This window comes from Lathamus discolor, chromosome 15 (assembly GCF_037157495.1).
Source record: "Lathamus discolor isolate bLatDis1 chromosome 15, bLatDis1.hap1, whole genome shotgun sequence".
Classification (NCBI taxonomy): domain Eukaryota; kingdom Metazoa; phylum Chordata; class Aves; order Psittaciformes; family Psittacidae; genus Lathamus; species Lathamus discolor.
This window is the reverse complement of record NC_088898.1, coordinates 10,663,427-10,690,489: the sequence shown is the minus strand read 5'-3', so window position 1 is coordinate 10,690,489 and position 27,063 is coordinate 10,663,427. Positions and strand designations below refer to the sequence as shown.

Here is a 27,063-nt window from a genome sequence, read left to right as displayed (position 1 = left end):
TCCTAATATCTCTAAATCCTCTGCCAGTTTAAAGCCATTCCCCCTTGACCTGTCACTACCTGCTCTTATAAAAGAGCTTACAGAAGACAGCATTCACCATAGTGTCCATCGAGCATTGCATCAAGCCAGAAGATGCGCTGACCCAAGAGAGGTGACCATCATTTCTTTAGCGGCCCTTTGGTCTTTGGATGTGGTATCCCTCGCGAGCCCACGACACTGCACCTGCTCAACGTTGTGTTACATTTTGCCTCCTCTCACTTCTGAGCACTGCAAAGAGCTGCCAACTAGAGATGAAGATAGAGCAGCAGCAGATCCAGTACACACAGGAACTAAGTGAGAACCTACAGGTTCCACCCTGGGCATCTGCAGCCACCCCTTTCATGGTGGCCTGAACACAAGTCCCAGCCTCACGCCATCACTTTCCTGATTGAAACAATGCAACTTTAAGTGTTCAAGTGTGGCCTTCTTGTGAGCAGCTGCAGTTCCCTTGACAGGTCCAACCTGCATTTAACATCCATGGCATGATGTTTCCTGGAAAGAGGACATTCTTCAAGCAAAGCACTATTCGCACAAGACAAAAGCTCCTCAGAGAAACATGTGCATGGGTACATCTGCTTAAACCCCATCTCCTTCCACAGGGTGCATCTAACACCTCCACGTCTTTGAGCTTTCCTGGGGAATACTAACCTCTACTGCTTTTAATGTCACGTTATTGAGATGTGGAGCTTGGCAATCCAAGAGCCTCTTCCTTGCTGAGGAGAGGAGGCAGGAGCCTTGGGATCACACAGTGCTCATACTGTCCCTCAATGGTGTGCCTGGCTGTGCTACAGGTGAGGTGCCGTTTCATCTGCCAGGACAGACTCTGTGGATTTTAAACATTAAAGGTGCAAACAAACATTGCACTTGCATGTCTCACGCCTGTGCCTAAGTAGGCCACGTAGCCAATTACTGTATTACCAGCTCTGCCATCTCACAATGCTCATTTCAACACAGTTGCCTCCTTTGATCATCACACTTTCATCTTTCGGTGATGTTACGGCCACTTTCATGTCAAATACAAGCATGTGAAGGCAGAAGAGATTTAAGGAGGCCGCAGTGAAGACTCGTCACGGGGAACTGGAAAAGTAGGGGTAAAGTGAGTTCCTGGACCCATTTCGGCCCAGCTTCCCTTGGTCCTACACCCATGAAGGGCCGAGGCTTTAGCACTGATGCAGCAATATGAACAAATGAGCACGCCAGAAGTGCAATTCTGGCTGTAAAGCTGAGTAGCCTGGATGATGCCTCACAAGCATCAATGCAACAACCAATGCAGGAAGCTCTTCCAGATGGAAGGAAAGAAAGGAAACGACCCTCTGCACACTGACGCTCTACCATAAAGCCAGTGGCCACCTTCCAGCCAGTCCCCTGTGGAAGGAGGAAAGGAGAAGGGGATGTAAGCTGAGGAGCTGCAATATGGTGTTGTTTTCATCCTTGGAGAGCACTTTGTTCTGGCTGGGATAAGCGGAACTGGCAACAACTGAAAGCAAACGGGCCCCGTCAGCTGCTGCAGCCAGAAGAAAGTCACATTTGCAGTTTGCTTTTTCTGATCTGGAGTAGCATCCTCATAAATAATGAAAGTGACTAAAAGCTACTTAAAAAACACACACACTCCTCCCTTCTGAAAGAATGAGAAGAAACACCAATTAGAAAAGGACATTTCTTCCAGCTAGGAATAATTTGTCATGTAATTCTCTGAAGACAGCAACAGAAACATGTGTGATCCAAGCTCCTTTTTGAGTGATCTGTGGTTGCATATGGACTCAGATGGCTTCTAATGAAGCTATTTTTACAGCACACATCCTGCTGAGCTTCTGGGGAGGGGCAAAGTGAGATTAGTGGAGAACCAGTCTCCAATGTCAGCTCCTGTGTGTTTTCTCCTCAAAAGGAGAGAAAAAGCAAACAAAGTTGGAGGAGGACACCCTGCTCTGAACCATCACCTACAAACACAGCTCTTCCACTCCAGCAGCAAATGTGGAGCATCTTCAGGGTCTTCCTGGACACCACTCAAGCTGGACAAACCAGAGACAGCCTTGGTAATATCAAGGATGGTGATACCCAGCTCAGAGATGTGTGTCCACCTACACCTTGAAACACACTTTCATACAGTCCTTGGCACACTCTTCTGGTCTGCAGGATGAAAGACGTTCAGAAGAGCACAGTAATGAGGACCATGCACCTGAACATTCTTTGCGGAACCCACCAGGACAGCACCACCAGTGTGATGCTACCACTTGTCTCCTTGAAACCAACATGCAGTTAGCTGGTCCCAGGCGAAATCAAAAGGCCTCAGCTGTCAGAAAGGAAGGGAAGCTAAAAAGGGGGAAGCCTGAAACTGGGCTCAGTTTCTAGATGTCTGCCACAGTTTTAAAGAGGGTTCCTGCCATGACTGGAGCTACAGGAAGTAGAACAGAACAGATACACGTCAATTCTTTTTTTACATGGAGATGATACAAGCAGGGGCAGAACAAGGAAGATGTACACTGAAAATCTGCTTGTCTGATAAATTAGTTGTGGTGGCCTTGAACCACCTCCCCACAGCTGTTATCTGCTCCATGGGGCAGCCCAGCTGCATAGGCATCATACACCAGGAGGAGGGAAGAGGAGCAGGTCAGGAACCAGAGGAGCCAGCCTGGTGACCTTCATTAGGGACATCTCAAGGGACACTACCAGGCAAAACGATTTTCAAGTTCAGGGTTAGAAGAAAGAAGGAACCGATTTCTTCCAGTGTTACAGCTGAGCACTTTGCCTCTTCCAACACCTAAAGGGGGCTCCGATACCTAAGGGGACCTACAAGAAACCTGGAGAGGGGCTTTGGACAAGGGCCTGTAGGGACAGGCCAAGGGGAATGGCTTTAACCTGACAGAACAGGGGAGACTGAGATGAGCTCTTAGGCAGAAGCTCTTCCCTGTGAGGGTGCTGAGGCGCTGGCACAGGGTGCCCAGAGAAGCTGTGGCTGCCCCATCCCTGGCAGTGCTCAAGGCCAGGTTGGACACAGGGGCTTGGAGCAAGCTGCTCCAGCGGAAGGGGTCCCTGCCCATGGCAGGGGTTGGAGCTGGAGGAGCTTTAAGGTCCCTTCCAACATAAACCAGGCTGGGATTTATGATTCTGTGATTGTAGTCTCCATGCCTTCTGCTTCAGCTTTCAGATATTCCCTCACAGCCTTGAAAGCCAAAGGGACCAACCTACTTATCCAACTCAACCTCCTGTGTCACCGCCCACAGAGCTGCTCCTCTGTCAAAACTGCACCTGCAGTTTGAGCCGGCGCTTCTTACAGCCATGTCTTGATTTTGGTGCATAAAGTGCTGGAGTAGCCATCACATTCGTGGGTCCCTCACCTGAGTAACTGTTTTCCAAAACAGGCACTGTGCTTCCAGTGTGGACTGCTGCCTCCATCCACTGGTTTGCTGGATAAAAGATCCTGTTAATGGGAATCTCATCTCCATAGAATAGAAAAACCTCTTCTGTTGCCTCTTGAATGAAGCAAACCAAACATACTTCCTTAATGTATGTTTTATACACCCTAAAATATGTCTTTTAATTCTTGACTCTTTCCAGGACATTTGGGAATATGGCTGCATTTCAAAGCACGGATACTGGAGCAGGATGAAGTCTGATAACACACTGTGGCAGCAGATCCTGCTGCATGTGTCTGAAACCCAAACTGTCACTTGGTCACAAGGAGCTCATGGTCACTCCTGTTCCCCCAAGAGATTTCAGTTCTCTTCACAACTCCCACTTTCCAAGATGAGGTTGTGTATTCTCAAAGTGTGGGTTTAACCTCTGAGAGCAAATGTTACAGGAAAAACCTGTTCACTCATTCGCTGAAGTTATTTTAGGGAATGGGAACTCCTTCCTCTATCAGTGGTAGAGGAGTGAAGACTTGCTGAAGAACAGAGAGAAGAAACTGGTTAGAACTTCAGGGCATCTTCCTCTGCAACATGCTCTTGTGAACCTCATGATTTAAGGACTTTAAGGTCACTGCTGCGTTGCAAGTGTTAGCTCAAGCATCTGTACTTGTTTCGTCCATGGTCCTACAGGCTGTGTCCTTGGCTGCTTTTCTTCACAGCGCTGGTGGATGTCCTCTTGGCCGCAGATTTCTTGGCCACACTGATCACTTTTAAACTGACCAAGTCAGCTGAAGCTAACCAGGAGGGTTGTGCAATTCTCAAAGGCTGAGAGGCTCTTGCTCCAAATCAAGACTTGGGGGACATCACACTAATTGTGCATGCAAAGAAAATTTCGGAGGGAAGAGAAGCAGCCCAAGACTCTGCCCTTATCTGGGACACATTGAAATGTTCTTCTTTCTCACCCCAGAATAAACTGAAATAAGAGCACGAGACCACATCCTTCTGCAGACAGAAGTGTAACAGTAACATCCATTTAGGTTTTCCTGGGAGAAATCTCCTCAATAAATACAATATTATTATGGAGTTCATGAATTTAGAAGGACCCGAGGGTTTTTTAGAAAAGAGATGTCTCAAGTAGAATCATCACCTGCCTTTAACACAAGCTCTTAATGGAGGCAACAGCTTTCAAAACCCCCCAAATAACTAATGCAATACTTGGTGGTGACAGTGCTAAAATCTAGGGAAAACAATCAAACAAAGCAGCATAGTTAATTTTTCCAACTATCTTGGTCTTAAACAACCTTTCCTGGCAGCAACTGGAATTGCATGGTGCATTCGCTGCATGGTGAGGCTCAGCAGCATCAAATCCTTCCGAAAAGGTGAACCAACCCAGGCTGCCTCTCCTCTAGACCTGAAACATTAAAATACAAACCAGAACAATAGTCAAGAGCCACAAAGAATTCCTAAGGTATTAGCAAAACAAATTCCCTCCAGTCCTTATTAGGAATATCTTGGGGATGGTTTGAAGAGGTGTCCTGGGTTGAGCAGCAGCAGTCATTTTTCTCCTTCTTAGGAGCTAGTACAGTGCTGTGTTTTGATCTTTTGGCCTTGGAACAGCGCTGATAATGCCGATGTTTTCAGTTGCTGCTCGAATGTTTGGTCTGGCCAAGGACTTTGTGAGCCTCATGCTCTGCCAGGGAGGAGGGGAGGCCGGGAGGAAGCAGAGACAGGACACCTGACCCAAACTAGCCAAAGAGGTATTCCATACCACAGCACGTCATGCCCAGGATGTAACTTGGAGTGACCCGGAAGGGGTAGAGGGACTGCAGGGTTGGAGGAGGTATCGGTCGGTGCTCGGCTGGGGGGGAGTGGGGCGAGTTATTGGTCGGCTGGTGTCAAGGTGTTGTATTCTTTCCTCTTGTTATTTCTTTTATCATTATTATTATTGGTGGTAGCAGCAGTGATTTGTGTTATACCTTAGTTACTAAACTGTTCTTATCTCAACCCGTGGGAGTTGCATTCTTTTCGATTCTCCTCTCCGTCCCTCCAGGAGCAGGGGGAGGGCAAGAAGGGGGGGGGGAGTGAGTGAACGAGGTTTGTGGTTGGGTTCAAACCACGACAGTCCTTTTTTGGCGCCCAACGTGGGGCACGAAGGGTTGAGATAACGACAGAGATGATCAGATTAATAGTCTTCACAGTGCTGATTTATTGGCTCTCAAAGTTGTTTCTCTTGCTCTCAGCGCTTCAGAATGTAGTACATTACATAGAGCCGGTATTCCCTGTGTTCGTGTTTATCAAGTGTGGGGCTTGGGCTAAGGTTTTTGTTTCACTGTACTTTATGGCAATGGCTTGTAATACGGTTGGGCTCCAGCAGCAGGGAGAGATGGATGTGGCCGTGGACTTGTACCGGGCCGTCCCGCTGCTTTTCAGCGCCCTGGCCCTTGTCCTCGCCTCCGTCTTTGTGAAGCTGCGGGGAGCCGAGGGGGAGCGGCCCCGGGAGCCGGCGGCGGCCGTAGCGGCCCGGGAGAGCGGCCCCGGGGACCAGGCGGCGGCGGGAGCGGGGCCCGAGGCCGGGAGGAAGGCGGCTGCTGAGCAGCGGGAGGAGGCGGCCGAGGAGCCGAGCCCCGCGGAGGAGCCGCACCCTGCGGCGGCCGAGAGCGTCCCTCGGAAGCCGCCCGCCGAGCCCCAGGAGGATGCAGGGGCCCAGGCAGCATTTCCCAGCACGGCAGAGGAGGAAGAGCTGCACCCAGGAGAAGAGAAGCTGGTGGTGGGAGAGCCGGCAAGCACAGCAGCTGCACCAGCCCCAGGGACAAGTACAGCAGCAGCATTGGAGAGGTCTGAAGGGTTCGAATGGCCTTTGGGTACCCTTGGGACCTGCCTGCTGGTTGTGATGGGGATCAGCATGTTGGCACACACACAGAGTGTGTTCTACCCACGGCCATTTTGTCTGATCTCAGAAGTTAAGCAGAGTCAGGTTTGCTTCTTGTCTGGGGTTAGACCACAATATGGGAGGACCAGGAGATCTTCCCCAAGGCTGGACAGCCATGAGTGGCAGGGTGTGTGGGACAGTATGAGCGAGTATCTGGTCCACTGGGCCCCTCCAGTGCTTTGGAAGCGTCGGAGATGGAAGGCAGCTCTATGGAGTCCCCAGCAACAAGCTGCAGAAACTGCTGAAGGGGACAGTGAATTATTTTGAGCCTGGTGGGCCCATGGCACTTCAGGCCATCAGGGCAGATATGCGACATAGAGATGGACTCATGATCAAGGGGTGGACTTGGCAATGGACACTATTGCCCAGGTTATTCACAAATGTGAACACTGCACACAGCCTCTCCTGCTCTGAGAGACTGTAACAAGAGATGGAGCCTGACATCATGGACCAGATGGACTCAGCAGCTTTATAGGTCCATGCACTAAGAAATGATCTTTTTCTCTGTGTATATGTAGATGTATATATATATGTAAGAGTGATGGCATATTGAAGATGTGGGATCTGAGCATGACGTGAATGGTATGGAATAAGGGGTGGATAATGTCCTGGGTTGAGCAGCAGCAGTCATTTTTCTCCTTCTTAGGAGCTAGTACAGTGCTGTGTTTTGATCTTTTGGCCTTGGAACAGCGCTGATAATGCCGATGTTTTCAGTTGCTGCTCGAATGTTTGGTCTGGCCAAGGACTTTGTGAGCCTCATGCTCTGCCAGGGAGGAGGGGAGGCCGGGAGGAAGCAGAGACAGGACACCTGACCCAAACTAGCCAAAGAGGTATTCCATACCACAGCACGTCATGCCCAGGATGTAACTTGGAGTGACCCGGAAGGGGTAGAGGGACTGCAGGGTTGGAGGAGGTATCGGTCGGTGCTCGGCTGGGGGGGAGTGGGGCGAGTTATTGGTCGGCTGGTGTCAAGGTGTTGTATTCTTTCCTCTTGTTATTTCTTTTATCATTATTATTATTGGTGGTAGCAGCAGTGATTTGTGTTATACCTTAGTTACTAAACTGTTCTTATCTCAACCCGTGGGAGTTGCATTCTTTTCGATTCTCCTCTCCGTCCCTCCAGGAGCAGGGGGAGGGCAAGAAGGGGGGGGGAGTGAGTGAACGAGGTTTGTGGTTGGGTTCAAACCACGACAAGAGGAAAGTCTAACCAAATATAAACCAAATTTGGCTTATCCAACAAAAACCAAACGCGCTCTGCTTGCCAAAAGCTACAAGAATTCAGTCAGATAAAAAATGTGACATACGAATGATGCAGGTTAAAAACGAAATATAAGATGATAATGGAATAGCTGCCGGCGTGGAAATGTCAACAGAGACAAAGAAATTCAGGGAAAAACAAAGAGAATAGATTAAGGGTTTATTTATATCGGTGGAAGAGGTTTGCCTTGCTTGACTAAGAAATGACTGAGGGGGTGACAACTGCCTGCAAATGGCCACAGGTCCATGAGGAGCCTGCACTGGACCACGGCAGTGACCCACCGGCAGCAGCGCGGCACAGCACCGCACAAGATGAATGGGATAAAACAAGCAATAGGAAAAGACGGACAGAAAAGGAGAAAGGATCCTGGGACTGGGAAAACTCCCCAGCTGGGGAGTGATACAAATGAGGTGGCAGATGTCCTGCTGTGGAGACACACATGGGCTTAACATAAACAAGCTACAAGGCTCTGCACCATTCTCGGAACAAGCCCAAGGTGCCCAGGAGAGTGACCCATGGAAAACAATTTCCTGGTAACTGAAGACATTATAGCTGTGACTTCTCAGTACTTCATGGCTCCAGAAAGGGACGATTCCCACCTCACACCATTCAAAGCCCACCGAGGCTCTGGCATTTGGCAAATTGGTTGAGTCCAGAGAAGGCCATGTTCATGCTGCGAGGGCTGGAGCAGCTCTGCTCTGGAGCCAGGCTGAGAGAGCTGGGCTGGGGCAGCCTGGAGAAGAGAAGGCTCCTGAAGGGGAGACCTGAGAGCAGCTCCAGTGCCTAAAGGGGCTGCAGGAAAGCTGGAGAGGGGCTTGGGACAAGGGCCTGTAGGGACAGGCCAAGGGGAATGGCTTGAACCTGCCCGAGGGGAGACTGAGCTGAGCTCTTAGGCAGAAGCTCTTCCCTGTGAGGGTGCTGAGGCGCTGGCACAGGGTGCCCAGAGAAGCTGTGGCTGCCCCATCCCTGGCAGTGCTCAAGGCCAGGTTGGACACAGGGGCTTGGAGCAAGCTGCTCCAGTGGAAGGGGTCCCTGCCCGTGGCAGGGGTTGGAGCTGGAGGAGCTTTAAGGTCCCTTCCAACACAAACCAATCTATGGTTCTATGGTTCTCCCACAGAGCTGTTAATGCTGTAATGAAGTTTAGACCCATCCATGCCCTCAGAGCCAGCTCATAATCCCAGAAGGCCTGGGATTTCAGCTCCTCTTGGGAGCAGAGCCTGCTTTTCTGCACAGCTACATCTGTGCTGTGAGCGGGTTCCCGGCTGGTGACAGCCCTGTTGCAGACAGGGCTGAGCTTCCAGCTGGCTCCGTTCCCTCCGCAAACAGATGCAGTTCCTATATCAGGGTCTGATTTATTCAGCAGGAGTCTCGCACATTAAGTGTAGTTAAGTCTGAAAACAAATCTAATGACTTTAAAATAAATAGCCAACAGAGGACTTGAAACTCAAATTCTTCCTTCCTCTGACACCCACCATATAAACAATAATAATTATATAAAACCGTGTCTAACACATGACTACACAAGACTCTGGTGACCAAGAAAAGCACACGCTGCTTGTCAGACATAATTGCACATTTGGGTTTTCAATTATTTCTTGTCAAGATCCAGAGCCCACCATCTGAATGCTGACATTAATTACTGGTAAGTAGTTAGTTTTACGACAGCGTCACAGAAACTCCCATCGACTACCCCAAGCTCTGCAGCTCCTGATGCTGCTCCCACACATGTTCCAGTCCTGCCAAGCCCTCCAGGACTGTCCCAGACACTCACAGAAACCAAACCGGGTTCACCATGTGCAGAAGGGGCTTCAGAAAAAGCTTCAAGAAACTTTCCAGTAGGCAGGAGCAAGGTCACTGGTCCCCAGGCAGTGTGCTTCATCCACAAGAGCCCGCATCACCTCCTGATGCCATTGTCCAGTTGAGACCTTCAAGCCCCACTCGAGCACCCGACTCTTGGCAACACGCTCCAACACTGACTGCCCATCACACAAGGCAAAATCCTGCCTTTTTGCTGCCTCTAATTTGCTGCCTTTTAATTTTGTTGACTGTCTCTTTTTTCCTTGCAAATGGAAGAAGGAAGCCTCTGATCTACCTTTTCTGCAGTGCTCAAAAACACGCACAGCTTTGTCAGGTTGTCTCTTAGTTGTCATCTCCTCCAAGGCAAACAGCCATCTCTCTTCCAGCCCCCTTGAAGGAAGGGCTTTTTCTATGCTCCTAATAATTCTCTTCACTTTTTAACAGTTCCCATTAATAAGCATTAGTGCAGTACAGGAACCACACAGCAATTAATAAGGCAGGAGAATGGTGAGCACAATCTGCCACCACTAACTCTTAGCTGCATGTGCTCAACTGTGTTATTTCAAAGGCAGCAAACAACTGTGGGGTTGAGAAGATCGTAAAAATCCTGTACCTTCAGAGCTTGAAACATCTACTTGAAATAGAATAAAACCAATTCAATGCAATAAGTAAGTAAAAACAGGATCGACCCAATGCTATGGTCACCACTTTCACGTCAAGAATGCTGGAGTATGCTACACAGAAAGGTGTCCTGGCAACCTTAATTTGCTTTTATTTTGATACTGATGCAAATTAATCTTTAAAAACTTCCTCAATAGTTTGCAATTAGTGAGAGTTCCAAGCAAGAGCAACTCTGAAAAACATCTACCTGGTATCTCCAGCTACCGAAGATCTTTTGTCAAAGCCACGTTTCGGCCTCCAGCCACTGACACAGCTTTCTCCAAATACCGCATTTTTACTCTATTTAATTTTTCCTCAACAGCCTTGGTCATTGTCCTGGTTTTGAGCATTTTCTGTGCAGGCAGGCAGATGTGAGTGGATTTTGTTTCTACTTTTCTAAGAGAAAAAGGTGACAGCCAGCCCAGCACTTCTCTATGGATGTACAAAGCAGCAGCGATCATGGGATGAAGTTCTGCTGGCCTGGTGGGAGCACAGTGGAATTGAGGCACCTGCTGTCGGGAAGGCCACCACTCCAGGAGGATGCTCGGGTGCCGAGCTGAGCCCAGAAAAGGAGAACACCCACAGGGGACACCCTGGAGGGTCAGCTCCCACATGTAGAATGCACTGACCCACCCTCTCTGTAAAACCCTCTGGAGAGTGCTACAGACCTGAGTTAGAAGTCAGAATAAGGAATTTAGGGGCAGGATGAGATGCCTGGCTCCTTTCTCCTTGACCAAGCATCCTCCTAGCACTTAGTTCAGGCTAATTCCCAGAATCCCAAGAGTGAGAACTGCTGAGCCACCCCAAAACTGGGACAAGAGTTTTCCTCTCCATAAAACATCCGACACTGGCACTGCTCCCTGCTGCTGAGCCCAACCCAGCAGGCACCATTCAACATCGGGCAGTGCTGCTGTACCACAAGCTGCACGTGATGAGGGTATTTCACCCTGTCACGCTGAGCAGTGGGGCCGGAATGATGGGTAAGGACCAGCGGTGTCATGGGGGGGAGCACCCAGTGCACGTCCAGCAGCGGGAGATGAAGGAATGACTCACAGCAGCATTTCAGAGATTGGAAGAACAGTGTGGGCATTTAACATGGGAGGATGGTGTTTGACCTGAGGGATACAACTTCAGTAGCACTTCCAAGTCTCCAGACGGATCAGGAAGGTGTGCTGGCAAAGGGTTAGCAGAGAGATGGTATCACTGTCAGTACAAAAGGGAGGATGTGAAATGCAGCTCCAGATGTGGAGGAGGCAGGCAAAGCCAGAGGGGAGTGATGGTGCTCACTTCTGGGAGGTTAAAGCCATTCCCCTTGGCCTGTCCCTACAGGCCCTTGTCCAAAGCCCCTCTCCAGGTTCCCTGCAGCCCCTTTAGGCACTGGAGCTGCTCTCAGGTCTCCCCTTCAGGAGCCTTCTCTTCTCCAGGCTGCCCCAGCCCAGCTCTCTCAGCCTGGCTCCAGAGCAGAGCTGCTCCAGCCCTCGCAGCATCTCCATGGCCTCCTCTGGCCTCGCTTTGACAGCTCCACGTCCCTCTTGTGCTTGGGGCCCCAGAGCTGAAAAGTCTCGTGTCTCACCAGGGTCCGTTCCATGCAGCACTGGTGACCTGCCCAAGCAGGAGAGCAGTGCCCAGCCCCACAGCAGCAACCAGCACACCCTGTCTGGGTGCATCAGTGGTGGTCTTGCTCTGCGTCGATCACACCAACGTGGGGATAAGTGGCTTCTGCCACACCATCACAGCTTCTCTGCTTGTGCCACTGCAGCGTTTAGGGGCTGCCCATGCTGTTGTGTCCTCTGCTGAGGAACAGGAAGGTGATGCTGATGGAGGTGTTGCCAGGATGGGTGCAGCCCCACATACCATGCTGGCTCTTTTCCATAGCAGCCGAACTGGCTCTGGTGTTCTGTTGTCCACTGTCTCCCATCCATGCTGATGTAACCCACAAATGTGCCTGAGGTGCTCGGTGGTTCTCCCAACAATTAGTCCATCGTCTCATTACATGAAGGCACCTCCCTGACTTTTCTATGCTCTTCTCCAACTCACATGGATGTTTCCATGCTGCAGCCTGCTCCCCTTCCCAGGCCACACATTCTTCTCTCTGGTACATCTTCAGCATTGCTGTTTCCAGCCTGGCACCTCTGATCTCCTACATCTTCACCTGTTTACCACAAAACCTTCTGAACCTAGGAGGTGAATTTGCCACTTCGCTTCTGCATGGCAGACAAACAGGGATCAGCTTTGAGCACGTGTGGGACCAGGCAAATCCGAATATCCGAAGCAGTGCTTTGCTCTTGGTTCCCAACACCTCCCCAACACCACCCGGCACAACACTGCTCTGCAGAGGAAACCAGCTACCATGAGTTTGTGCCTGGCCAAGGAGGAAAAGCTGCTCCTTCTTCCTTACTGTCACAGCTCTGGACTGGTTCCACCAGATAGAGATGGAGAAGGAGCAAGAAGAACCATCTTTAGTGCACCCCAGCAACCTAAGGTGTCCTACAGCATCAGCAGGAAATGATGATGCCATAGCAGGCGAGGCTATGGCACAGGGCAAGACCCAACCTCAGCACATCCCACGTGGGACCCGACATGTCCTGCACCCACCAGAGTGAGATGCAGCAAAGACATCCCTTAGGAGGATCAGAGGGGATGGGGGTGGTGGGACATCTCTTCCCTCTCCTCCTGCATGGAAGCAGGGGGGTCCTCACCCACCCACCACAGCACAGCCCAAGGTCTCCATCCAAGAACCCCATCCTGTGATGGTGTCTGTACCCAGTGTGGGCATGGGGCTGGGGGATTCACCTGTACCCCTCCATCCTGCATGCAAACCACACCTTCCTGAGCCCCAAGGCCAGAGCAATCTTTCATCTGTCTCACATCTGCCTTGTTAGCAAAATCCAAAACCAGGTGTATGGACACTGAGCTCTACCAGCTCCAGCTCATCCTTCCCGTGTGGTCACCCTTTGCCACCCGTCCCCAGGATGGAGACCCTCATCCGAGCAGAGCCCCATCTGCCACCACATCCCACCCCAGCAGAGCAAACATCCACCTACCTGCTGGAAGAGCTCCTCCGCCCGCTGCTGTTGCTCTCGTCGGCCTAAGGGGGCAAAAGACATCAAAAAATGAGGCTGTTTCGGTTCAGAAAGGCAACACCACCCTCTGAATCCTTCCTGTGAGCACAATGCACTCAAATACCTGTTTTTTCCCCATTCCAAGTTACACACGTGCCCCACGCTCGGTGCAGTGGGACACATTGTGAGCTTAACCCCAGTGCAGGGGCCTGGCACAGGATTCTGGATGCAGCCCATCACAGAGGTGACTTCCTGCGTGAATTCCCCCTGATTACTCTCCTGCAGTTATTTTATGGCACTTTACCAAAGTCTAATGACCCCTCCTATGTAAAAACATGCAGTTTGCGGGAGGGAAATGAGGCAGAAATAGCCAAGCTCAGTGCTGTGTCCAAGCCAAGATGGATGTCCAAGAGACAATCCCATCCCAGGTGGATGGCGAAGCCCCACGGCTGGATTAGAGGGGCCACCTCCCTTCGTTAGCAAGGCATTTGCTAATTGAGCCCCTCTGAATCGTTCCAGGGGGCTGAGCAGGGAGCAACCAGGGGCTCCTCCTTCTCTCCTCCTTCCCCCGGCTCTGCACTGGGAGGCTTCCTTGGAAAGCCAATATTATTCCAAAACCCAGAATTTTTATTTCTGAAATTGTGCAAATACAAGTTAAAAGATATGAGCTGCGTTTCACATTTTGTGCAAATGGCAGAACCAGGCAATTCATGTGCAGCAGGATGGGGGCCAGCCAACGATTTCGATAAAATAAACCCTTTTTTAATTTAAATGCTAATGCACTGAATTAAAATTTAATAACTGAGGAAATTGAAAAGCCGAGCAGGAATATTGGAAATAAATCCAAGCAGAAACAGCTGAAATTAAAAATTCTGGAGAGTGGGAGGACAGCAGCGAAGCTGTCTTAGATGATTACATTTTTTTTTCCTATTTTTTTTTCAGAATGAAGGGGGGAGGAATGAAAACCTCCTCTCTTTGCCTGGCTCTAGGGCAGTAAATCGAGAGCGCTGTGATTTATTGCTCAATTTTCCTGAGGGAAAAAGGCTTTCTTTCATGTTGAAATATTTCATAAATTTCAAGCCAGCATAAATTCTTAATTTAAAAGTTATGGAGGTCACAGTTAGTGCACTGCTGCAATTTGGGAATCTTAAAGGAATAGCAACCAAAAATTGCAATTTCATTTTTCTCTTTTTTGAGTTCCTCACATCAAATTTTGTTCAAAGGGATTCTCCCAAGTTGCACAAAGCTGAGACTCATCCTGGCTGCTGAAGGCTGGCGAAATCCACTGGAAATGAAGAGATAAAAATCTAATTCAATTACAGAAAGGAATTTTTTGATGATTATTATTATTATTGTTAGCCACTTGAGGAATTTCTGCTCAAAAATTTCCTCCCTCCATTGCCTGGGAAAAGCCAGAAGGGAGGAGCTGACAATGTAATTGCTTCTGTTAGATCTCCAATCTTTTGTGAGCACTGATATGTTCATTTGTTATACAGCTGTTCAGCTACAGAAAGGATGTCAGAGCACCCATAATTCAAAGCAATCAATCAAAAATTAATGATTTGTCATGGTTACACAATGGAAAAAAAAACCCTCAAAAAGGAGCTTTATGGGTTCCTGCAACTGGGAGATTGCTCAAACCTTCGGGGCATTTTCTAGAAGATTAGATCTGGTGTACCAAAAAAAAGGGAAAAAAAAAAAAAAAAAAAGTAGGAAAATGGAGATTTAATATAGAGATGGGGCAGAAACCTCCTGGGGCATAGGTGTTATCCCAAACCCCTAGAGATGGGGGATGCAGCAATTCCCGTCCCTTTAAAGAGCTTCCTACACAACCCAACCTCCCAGGTCACCCTGCAAACCCTGCTCCCCAGTGGCAGGAAAAGTGCTCACGCTCCTGAAATGATAATTCCACATGAAAATCGCCCATGGAATATGCAGGTCCCTGGATAAGAGCTCCTGAAAGCCACAATATACACGTGCAAAGCTAAAGGCACAACCTCGATGCTGCCTTCACATCATCTCTAGGACCACTCCAGCCACACCACCAAGTGGTACCTAAATATTGCCAAAAATTAGCACCTAAGTATTCAACCTAAATTATTATTAGACCTAATTTATTATTAGACATAAATTACTATTAAATTAATATTAAACCTAAATTAATCCTAAACCTAAATTATCACCAAAAATACCCGATATTTCAGTTTGGGAAGCACGGAGCCAACCTCAACTTTGCAAAGGTGTCTGCGATTGCAAAGTTATTCATCCTCCATCTACAAGAATTTCCTTACATATAAATTCATTTTGGGAACACGTCGTGCAGGAATCATATTCCCAAAATATGAAGCATCTCGATGTCCTGATGCCGTATTTTACTCCTGGCTAGACACACGTGTTAGCTGGGGCCTCTGGGGTGATTTACCGCCCAATCCAACGCAAGAATCACTCCGTGAAGGATCATGCATGTAATTCATTTTGTGTTCCTTTTCATATTTGTATTTGGAGTTGAATGAATGAATTGCTGGAAATAAATGATGTGGTGGCTGATGCCTCTGCGGTTCCTGACCAGCACCGACCAACTGCACAGCACCTAATGGGGCCAAGAGGCAAATTTATTATTTACTTCTTTTTTTTTTGCTTACCTTCCCCATTCTGGGTGTCTCTGCCCAGCCTGATCTCTCCTTCCTGTCTTAGTTTTTATAATGGCATTGTGACAGGCTAAGAGAGCTGGGCTTGTCCAGCCTGGAGAAGAGAAGGCTCCTGAAGGGGAGACCTTAGAGCAGCTCCAGTGCCTAAAGGGGCTGCAGGAAACCTGGAGAGGGGCTTTGGACAAGGGCCTGTAGGGACAGGCCAAGGGGAATGGCTTTAACCTGACAGAACAGGGGAGACTGAGATGAGCTCTTAGGCAGAAGCTCTTCCCTGTGAGGGTGCTGAGGCGCTGGCACAGGGTGCCCAGAGAAGCTGTGGCTGCCCCATCCCTGGCAGTGCTCAAGGCCAGGTTGGACACAGGGGCTTGGAGCAAGCTGCTCCAGTGGAAGGGGTCCCTGCCCGTGGCAGGGGTTGGGAGCTGGATGAGCTTTAAGGTCCCTTCCAACACAAACCAGGCTGGGATTTATGATTCTATGAAATTCGAAGCAGTGGTATTTAAGGACTACAAATACCGTAAGCAAGTCAAAGCAGTGAACTGCTGGAAATCTCCATTTAGCCACCAGCAACCAGAATGTGCCCAGATGGGTCAGAGCAGCTTTTGATGAAGTAGCCTCTTTAGCAAGGGCAAAGAGAACTCTGTGCGCTGGTTTACCCAGGTAATTTAATTCAGTGACTTCTTCATTTATAATTAAAAGCAGAGGGGCAGGGTCTGCATCTGCCTGCCAGAGCCGGGGCTCTGCAACACAGGCTGCATAATCCTCCATACAATCTCTCACATAAAATAATTTACAATTCAAAATATGATTCCCTAAAGCTGCTTTTGTACGGGTTGGGTATGTTTTAGATAGTTTTGTTTAACTAACGCTAATAAATATCTTTAAAAAGCATGAAGCAGAATGTGGTTTCTGGCCATATGCTCCTCAAGTTGTAAGCGAAAAGTAAATCATGTGATAAATAAGGAATGTCTCAGTCAACATCTCCTAACAGGATAAAGTGACAAAAATGAGGAGGGAAGCAGATGTACAACTGACCCGAGAAACCTATGTTTATAGAAAGGGCTGCACTATATTGGGAGAAACCCCCAACATTTCAACAGCTACTGCAAAACACGAAAATAACTGAAACCCATAAAAATGTTAAATGAGATTCGGGAAGATTTAAGCGTGGGCTTTCTGCCTGATCACTTAAATGATGATTAAAAACAATTGTTCAAACCGCTTGGATTTGTATCTACGTACACCACGCTCAGACCTGCTCCTGGGGCATGAGGCTCAGTGTGGGACAGGGGTGCCAGGAACCCCCCATCCACCACCAAAGCCATCCCCAGGGGCAAAAAGGCTTTAAATTTAAATGCATTTACTTATTTGTACAGAGTCACCCCCCTGTGACTGGGGTCTGAACTTCACCCAGGCTCTGCCAAGGGGAGATGTCCAAACTGGGTTCTAAACAACCCTAATTCTGGGGCGTTCAGTCTGGAGAAGGCTCAGGGGGGACCTGATGGCTCCCTACAAGTGCCTGACAGGAGGATGGAGCCAGGAGGGGCTGGGCTCTGCTCCCAAGGAACAAGGATGGGACAAGAGGAACCGGCCTCAAGCTGCACCAGGGCAGGTTCAGATAGAGCTGAGGAACAATTCCTGCCCCAGAGGGTGCTCAGGCATTGGAACAGGCTGCCCAGGGCAGGGCTGCAGGCACCGGCCCTGCAAGTGCTCACACACCGTGGAGACGAGGCCTCAGTGCCATGGGTCAGTGGTGGCCTTGGCAGTGCTGGGGTAAGGGTTGGACTGGTTGAGTTTAAAGGGCTTTTCCAAGCTGGTTGGTTCTGTGATCCTATGATTCTAATTCCACCTGGGGTTTGCAGGAGGAGCAGCAGCCCCAGCTCCTCTCCAGAGCAGCAAAGACATCTTTCCTTTGTGGATGCTTTGTAAAAGGGCCAAGTTGCTTGTTTTACCAGAGGGGAAATGAAGAAAACCAAAACAAACCTCCCAACCTGCTTCCCCCAAACACCCTCCCAAAGACAGCTGAGGAACTGTCAGCGAAGCCCAAACCCCAGGCGCAGGTCAGGAAGGAGCCAGCAGCACCCAGCGTGCAAAATTCACCCAAATAATTAGTATTTGGCAGCAGGAGAAGCAACTGGAAACAGGTCTCCCAAGGGAACGTGCCATAAAAATAACTGCGGGCCTACCTGACCTGTCTGTTGGGATTAACTTCAGAGCCACAGAAAATGCAGGAAGTGGTTTTCTTTTTTCCCCCATTTTTTAACTAAACAAAGCAAAGATATTGGCAGTTTCCTATTTAATTCTCATTAAATAGCAGAAGGAAAGAAAAGAAGCACCCCATCACACTGAAACATCTGCAGCGCTAAAGGATCCATAAATATGCTCATGACCCTTTTTTTGGGGGGACACTTTAGTCTTCTCCTGCCAATCCAGTGGATGCTAAGCAAACCCAAGCACGCAGCATGGCGCTGTAGAGCCCCACGTCACCCTTATGGTGCACCCATCTCCCACCAAGCTCAGTGATGTCTCCCCAGGTTTATCAGGAGCAAGAGCAAAGCTGAACCGATGGGTGAGCAGAGCAGGGCCTGTGCCCAGGCGCTTCCCAGGGCCAGGGCATTCTCCACACAATGGAAAATGTGATGATGCTTTACACTGCTACGGCTTGGACTCCTCATCCTTTGCAGATCCTGAAGTGCAGCCTCCAAAGGGATGAATTTTTGAACAGGGAGCAAGTTAGCTCCTTGGGCCGGAGGAACGTGCTGCCTATTTCCTCAGCTGCAGCTTCCCCTCAAGAAACAACCAGAATTATACTAATCATTAAAAAAAGATACCTGTGAAATGTGAGCTCGCCCCAAGGCATCTCCTCCAGTCCCGCAGCAGAGCCCAGCCCCAGGAGCAAGGGTCCAGCATCCCCCCATGCCCACTGTCTGCAAACTGCCCCTGTGCTGACTGTGGGACAACACAACCAAGACTCAGATCTGGGATGCTGGCAGCAGCTTGAAAACACTTTAGTGTCAAACTTACCCATGAGCATCCACAGGAAGTTCATCCTTTTACTCAGCTGCAGCCCTGCTGCAGGGAGAAGCAGAACACGGATGGGCTGAGGTCAGGGCTATGAGGCACGGGGAGAAGCCAACAGTAAAATCCAAACATCTGAGCTTTCTAAACCCTCTGAGGTAAGAACAGCAGGAAGGTTTTGACTTGAGGTCATCAGAACAAAAGGGCAGCGACTCCCATTGCGGCGCAGAGGCACACGTGGCTCTGGCCAAGCCAGGGACAAGCTTTGCAGCAGGTGAGAAGCGTGGCGGCGGCACTGAGGATGGAAATAAACCAGACCTGCCAGGCATACACGCAGGTGATGCTCAACATCTCCACTGCCAGAGCACGGGGACATGGTGGAACTGAAAGACCTATGGTGTGAAGACCAATGATCTCATTCGGGCTCTCACACACTACAGGAAAGTCTTCAGTGTGATGGGAGGGCGCTCCTTACTCCTGCTTATACGCATTACTTATACCAACCTTACAAAAAAACCAAGCTTTCATAGAATCCCAGAATGGTTTGGGTTAAACGGACCTGAAAGCTCCTCCAGCTGCAATCCCTGCCACGGGCAGGGACACTTTCCACTAGAGCAGCTTGCTCCAAGCCCCATCTAGCCTGGTAGTTTTAGTGTTGAGAGTTCCAGGAGTACTGAGGTGACTGTGACCTGTAGGGACACAACCTGTCCCCAGCATCCCTGTGTTAGATGGAGCATCCCAACTCTCAATGCTTCAGGACACAGGGAGCTCATTGTTCCCCACCAGCTCCTCTGAAGCCCCGTGTCTGGCCTGTGTTTAAGCTGACCACAGCTAGGCACCTCACCCATGTGAGCATCTCCACCATATCTATGCACACAAATAAATGCCTGCTGTAGACAGCTGCTCAGCCTAAAAAGACATCAGAGCCTTTTCAAGACGGGAATAAAGCATCACCCAACATAGGCCAGGCCCCCGGCCACATCCCCTTCTTACTGGTGGGTGATGGAACAACTTATTCTTGACTCCATCACTAGGCATATCAAGGATGAGGGGGTCATTAAGAACAGCCAACATGGTTTTATGAGGGGGAAGTCATGTATGACCAACCTTATAGCCTTCTATGAGGAAGTGACTAGGTGGAGGGATGATGGTAGAGCGGTAGATGTAGTTTTTCTTGATTTCAGTAAGGCATTTGATACTGTCTCCCACAGCATCCTCATAGATAAGCTGAGGAAGTGTGGGCTTGACGATCAAGTAGTGAGGTGGATCGAGAACTGGTTGAAAGGAAGAAGGCAGAGAGTTGTGGTCAATGGCGCAGAATCTAGCTGGAGGTCTGTGACTAGTGGAGTCCCTCAGGGGTCGGTGCTGGGACCGGTGCTGTTTAATATTTTCATCAATGACCTGGATGAGGGAACTGAGTACACCCTCAGCAAGTTTGCTGATGACACAAAACTGGGAGGAGTGGCTGACACACCAGAGGACTGTGCTGCCATTCAGCGAGACCTGGACAGGCTGGAGAGTTGGGCGGGGAGAAACTTGATGAAATTTAACAAGGGCAAGTGTAGAGTCTTGCATCTGGGGAAGAACAACCCCATGTACCAGTACAGGTTGGGGGTTGACCTGCTGGAAAGTAGCGAAGGGGAAAGGGACCTGGGGGTCCTGGTGGATAGGAGGATGACCATGAGCCAGCAATGTGCTCTTGTGGCCAAGAAGGCAAATGGCATCTTAGGGTGCATTAGAAAGGGAGTGGTTAGTAGGTCAAGAGAGGTTCTCCTCCCCCTCTACTCAGCCTTGGTGAGGCCGCATCTGGAATATTGCGTCCAGTTCTGGGCCCCTCTGTTCAAGAAGGACAGGGAATTGCTTGAAGGAGTCCAGCGCAGAGCCACAAAGATGATTAAGGGAGTGGAACATCTCCCTTATGAGGAGAGGCTGAGGGAGCTGGGTCTCTTTAGCTTGCAAAAGAGGAGACTGAGGGGTGACCTCATCAATGTTTACAAATATGTAAAGGGTAGGTGTCAGGATGATGGAGCTAGGCTTTTTTCAGTGATATCCAGTGATAGGACAAGGGGCAATGGGTGTAAACTGGAACATAGGAAGTTCCACGTTAACATCAGGAAGAACTTCTTTACTGTAAGAGTGACAGAGCACTGGAACAGGTTGCCCAGGGGGGTTGTGGAGTCTCCTACACTGGAGATATTCAAGGCCCGCCTGGACAAGTTCCTGTGTGATGTACTGTAGGTTACCCTGCTCTTGCAGGGGGGTTGGACTAGATGATCTTTTGAGGTCCCTTCCAACCCTTGGGATTCTGTGAACCTCCCAAACAGGAAGTGTGCCAAGGAAGACCTTAAGCTGGTGAACACCATCCCCACGGGCAATGGTACTGCAGGATCCTAGAATCCTGGGATCACAGACTGGTTGAACGGACCTTAAAGCTCACCCAGTTCCAGTTCCAGCCCCCTGGCAGGGGCAAGGACATCTTCCACCACAAAGGAGCTTTCAATCAGCAGAGGAGATGCTCTTGTGCCTGTCCAGCCATCCTGGGGGTGTCCTCCAGTCCCACCATGGAGGTGCAGAGTGTCCCCACTCCCAGTGCCCATCCCTGTGGGATGGCGGATGATTAACAACTGATGGTATTTTTCACCACACGCCTTCCCACAGGCTCCCAGCCACTGCAATGCCAGTGCTGCTTCCCAAATACTAATCAGGAACAAACACTAACGATGAAACATGCTGCAGGTTCATCAGCCCCCCGCAAAGGTCAGGCGTGAGCACGGATTTTACTGGAAAACTAAGGCGGGAATGATCCCTCTGCTCTTGTCGTTCCACTCCTGACTTCACCCAGCGCCCCTCTTCATCCCAATTTCTATTCTCTTTGCACTGGCAGGAATTATTTTCCTTTAACTTCTCTTTTTTGTTGCTTGGTTTTGGAAATGGTAGGACTGGGTTTCCTCAAACTTTCCCCAAACTCTTATCTGGGGCAGACAAAGCTGCAGCACACAGGTAAGCAGGCAAATAACAGAAATAGTAAAATTATTATGTAAGTCCAGAAATTAATCAGATGCATTGTATTTACTTCTTGCCTACTGTTTACTATCTTATCCCTTGGAGAAGGACTTTTGACAAGGGTCTGCAGGGACAGGCCAAGGGGAATGGCTTTAACCTGACAGAACAGGGGAGACTGAGATGAGCTCTTAGGCAGAAGCTCTTCCCTGTGAGGGTGCTGAGGCGCTGGCACAGGGTGCCCAGAGAAGCTGTGGCTGCCCCATCCCTGGCAGTGCTCAAGGCCAGGTTGGACACAGGGGCTTGGAGCAAGCTGCTCCAGTGGAAGGGGTCCCTGCCCCTGGCAGGGGTTGGAACTGGAGGAGCTTTAAGGTCCCTTCCAACCCAAACTCTGTGATTCTATGATCTTTCCATTTTGTCATATTAATAACATGGGGGTGTTTCCTGCATCTGCGTCATCTCAGGAACTCAGACTTACAAGTTCTTCTAAAACCTCTCAAACTGAAAAGGTCGAACTCCTGCTGGACAAGGCTCACACGGGGTTTGCTCACCAGGAGAGCGTGCAAACACCAAAATCCGCCAGGCAGGGACAATCCCACCACAGAGTGCCCGAGCCTGGATGGGTGCGAAGCCACGGCAGCGCTTTTCCCTTTGGACTGGGAAAAAAATTGCCTTTGAAGGACTCCAGGTCTTCATGTCTCCAGCCATTCTCTTTTGTTCCCGATACTTCAGGTAGTTGTAGACGTGTTTAAGGGCTGCAAGCAGCAGCCTCTGAGTCAAGGGAATATTCATATGAGTAATTTTATGAACTCGCTGAAAGAACTGGCAGAATCTGTGCACTGAATTTCAATTTTCCTCTTGTGGCAGCGCAGAGAAATCCAAGCAGCACACGAGAGCAGAAGCACACCAAGGAAAGGAACATGAAACAAATTCTAACCTAAAACTACTGATGGTCAAACAAGCATTAAAAGGCCTCAACCTCACAAACCTTTTTTTTCTCCCCAAAACAATCATGAAATTAAAATTGCGAATTAAGTCAATGCAGCAAATTGGCCTGGATTTAAAGAGTTACCCCTTGATTATAAGCAACTGAAAAGCAATCAAAATGTTTTTTCCATCTCCTGTTGCTCAGCTCGCTCCTCACCCTGTCCTTTATGAGAAAAATAATCAAATGGAGGGTGAAGAGGAGAAAAGGCATTACTGATTCCTTCTGAACCCTCCTATTACAAAAGCTGGCAAATAAGAGTGACCGGGCAAAACAACAGCATTCTCTGCACCAAGCGGTTGTTTACAGATGGTTATGAGCTTCCCAGCGAAAGAAACAGCTGGAAATATTTTTAAAGAATAAATGTACAGGGAATGAAACCTTGGGGGGAGGAGGGGTTATTATTTTTGACTTGGGGGGATACAAAGGGAGGAGAAGGAGCCGTGCGGGAGCGCTGCAGAAATCCACCCGTTTTCCCAGGTTTCCAATTTCACAGGAAACTCTCCGGAAATCAAATTTAACACAAAAAATCCCACTGCAGGCACTTTTCCAAGTTGATAAAACAACATATGTAACAAGCTACGAGTGCACATGGAAAAAGAATGAAAATAGGACTTATTTATGCACGGAATCCCACACGTTTCTTACAGAAGTGCCGTTCCACACATTCTGTTGGGAGTGTGGGAGCAGGCACATCGCGTGGGCTCTGCCTCGAAACACCACGTCTGATGGGCCTGCCAGAGCCTCCCATGGGCAACCCCCTGGTAAGGAACCACCAGGAACATCCACCTGCAGGGATGCGGCCCGTCCCTGCTGGAGCCTGATACGGCACAGAGGGAAAGATCAGAAAGTGGAGCTGAAGATGAACAACAGAGGATGGGCTCTCCCCATGTTATCTCCATCCCACATGGAAGAACTCAGCAGAAGTTCAATGGGAACATTTAATATATCTCAAAATAAGTCTCCATGCAATGACAGTGAGAGCAGTGGTTCGCAGTGGTAGGAGATGTGCAGTCCCAGTGCGGAGGTGGTGGTGAGAAGTGCTCAGAACAGAATCATGGAATCACAGGCTGATTTGTGTTGGAAGGGACCTTAAAGCTCATCCAGTTCCAACCCCTGCCAGGGGCAGGGACCCCTTCCACTGGAGCAGCTTGCTCCAAGCCCCTGTGTCCAACCTGGCCTTGAGCACTGCCAGGGATGGGGCAGCCACAGCTTCTCTGGGCACCCTGTGCCAGCGCCTCAGCACCCTCACAGGGAAGAGCTTCTGCCTAAGAGCTCAGCTCAGTCTCCCCTCGGGCAGGTTCAAGCCATTCCCCTTGGCCTGTCCCTGCAGGTCCTTGTCCCAAGCCCCTCTCCAGGTTTCCTGCAGCCCCTTCAGGCACTGGAGCTGCTCTCAGGTCTCCCCTTCAGGAGCCTTCTCTTCTCCAGGCTGCCCCGGCCCAGCTCTCTCAGCCTGGCTCCAGAGTGGAGCTGCTCCAGCCCTCGCAGCATCCTCGTCAAAAACAAGACAATCCAAAGCCAAAAATTAGTATCTAGAAATAAGAAACACCCAATTTGATAAATACTGCAGTGAGGTGGTGTTGGGAACGGGACTGTAAGAAGGTCCAGCACTGGCCAAGAGTCCCCTCAAGGCTGACACCAGAGGGGAACGCTGACCATTTGCAAACTATAAATTTTATCCTTATTAACAAAATCCCTTGAGGCATTTAAAATGAGGTTGAAATGAAACCATTTACCACTGGGATGCTAACTCCAGGATGTCACCTTCCTTCTCTCCCACTTTGGCTTTTTTTACTAGCACGAAATGGTGGCAATTTTACTTAGGAAAGGGAAAAAATTTATAAGTCAAACCACACTGATCTAAAAGGAAGGATGGGGGAAGCTCCCAAAGGCGAGTGATTTTTTGCAAACTTAAAAAAAGAGCAGTAATTACAGGGAGAAAATTCAGAAATGGCTCAGTCTGCCTCAAAAATGGAAAAAAAAAAGGAAAAAGGAAGAAAAAATAGTAAAAAGAGAAAAAACGAAATAAGGAAGGGGGGAAATGAAGGAAGTTGGAGAAAAAACAGGCTTAAAGTAGAAATCTTGGAAGTTCTCCTTGCAAAATAACTCCCATCAGCCAACCGCGAATCCTATAAATAGCCCCAGATCCACTCCCCGGGCAGAGAGAAATCAATACACAAACAACCAACCTCCCGATTAAAATAAATAAAAACAGAGAAAAAAGGAGAAGAAAAAAGAAACCCAAATAAAGACCAAATTACAGACCAAAGGAACCCCAAAGGCCTGGCTGCTCCCAGCCAGGGTGGGTGGCTTTGCCGCCTTCCCAATGGCTGCCTGGGAAATAAAGGGAGAGAACAACTTTTCCTGGGTACATTTCAACCTGTTCAGGCTGCTGCAGTGCCCCTGGTCCTGCTGAAACACCACCTCCCTCCTTGAGATCATACTGCCCAAATACTGCCCAAGGCAAAGGGGATCCCACAGCCCTCCACCAGAAGTCCTCAAACTGGGCTCAGCCTTGGGAAGAGCAGGAGATCACCAGGTACCATAGAATCCCAGAGTGGTGTGGGTTGGAAGGGACGCTAAAGCTCACCCAGCTCCAACCCCTGCCACGGGCAGGGACCCCTTCCACTGGAGCAGCTTGCTCCAAGCCCCTGTGTCCAACCTGGCCTTGAGCACTGCCAGGGATGGGGCAGCCACAGCTTCTCTGGGCACCCTGTGCCAGCGCCTCACCACTCTCAAAATAAAGAACTTCTTCCTTATGTTTCATTTATCTCCCCTTTTTCAGTCTGAACCCATCACCCCTTGTCCTGTCACTACAGTCCCTGATGAAGAGTCCCTCTCCAGAATCCTTGTAGCCTTCAAATACTGGAAGGCTGCTGTGAGGTCTCCAGGCAGCTTCTCTTCTCCAGGCTGAACAGCCCCAACTTTCTCAGCCTGTCTTCATACGGGAGGTGCTTCAGTCCCTGATCATCCTCGTGGCCTCCTCTGGACTTGCACCAACAGCTCCATGTCCTTTTTATGTTGAGGACACCAGAACTGCACACAATGCTCCAAGTAGGGTCTCCCGAGAGCAGAGGGGCAGGATCACCTCCTTCGACCTGCTGGTCACACTCCTTCTGACAGCCCAGCACATGGCTGGTTTCTAGGCTGCAAGTGCATGCAGCCAGGTCATCAACCTTCATTGTTGTCACTCTCCAATCAACATCTCCAAACAATCAGCTGGGAAGAAACTGTTTTTCAAGCAGTTTGCATGGGACAAACACCACCAAGACCCAACCTGTGTGACCTTCGACTCTGCGGTTCATGGAACGGAAGCAAATGAGGGCATGGAGCTGCAGGGAAACGATTTTCAGCCAAAAGCATAGCTATAGCGAGACCAACCACTGCACAATTCATGTCTGCACAATAGAAAAGACACTCATATTCAAAAAGTGGAAGTGACACAGTCTGACATTCAAAATTTTCTTATTCATACAGGCAAAATAGATCCTATTTATTTTTTTAAAGCAAGAACTGCAAAATGTGCTCAAAATCTACATGAAGCTCTTGGAAGCCCCAGATTCTGCTCAACTCAGAACTACACAACCCAAAACGATTTTCTGGCCAACAAGGAAAATTAAGATCAATATAGTTTGCTTTTGGCTCAACACAAAAAAGAATTTTTCAATCTGTCATGAGCTTTAAGAAAGAAATCTCTTATTTGTTCAGCTCTGCCACCAGACACAGCGGTTGGAGCAGCGCAGGAGAACCTCCACCGGGATGGGGAAAATGTCCAAGTGTTCTTATATGATCCATTCTGGGGCTGAATTTTGCAGGTGGCATCATTAGTCCTTTACCAGCAGCTGCTCCAAAGTCTTGTGCAAGTGAAGCCCTCACGTGTGATCACCTCCAAAACTCAGACATAGCCCTGGGTCATGTTTAGGAACTAGAGAGAAATCCTCGAGCCCAAGGGTTAAAGCCTAATTCCCAAGTGAAGTTTGGATTTACCTGCAATATGGGCTGCCGCTGGCACAGCCAGACAGTGCTGGGTCTGCCTCTGAGCAATGAACCCACTGAAATGGATCCGCATGACAAAAAACGTGAGGCCCAGGGCTGTTTCCTCCTCCAGATGGGTCACCAGAAACCCTCCAGCCACCAGCCTGCTCCAGTGCCCCTCGAGTACCAGCTGCAGAAAATGCTGGGCTGGGAATAGGTCCTGAGCGCCAGGTTCCACAAGCTCTTCCATGAAAGAAACTGATGCTGACGTACCCTTCATGCTGCGGCAGCGCCACAGACAGTTGTTCACCCTGAGTGCATTGTTTTCCACTCAGATCACACGTAACT

The 27,063-nt window shown here is 49.3% G+C and overlaps 1 protein-coding gene across 8 annotated transcripts in view; it reads right to left on the bottom strand.

The window, feature by feature from the left end:
- ZNF618 (zinc finger protein 618) overlaps positions 1–27,063 on the bottom strand; it is a 154,865-nt gene that overhangs the window by 73,861 nt on the left and 53,941 nt on the right. For all 8 annotated transcript variants that reach the window (XM_065696041.1, XM_065696042.1, XM_065696043.1 and 5 more), the window contains exon 2: positions 13,075–13,118. In XM_065696041.1, coding sequence (XP_065552113.1) covers positions 13,075–13,118 — 44 coding nt within the window. The remainder of the gene's footprint in view (positions 1–13,074; positions 13,119–27,063) is intronic.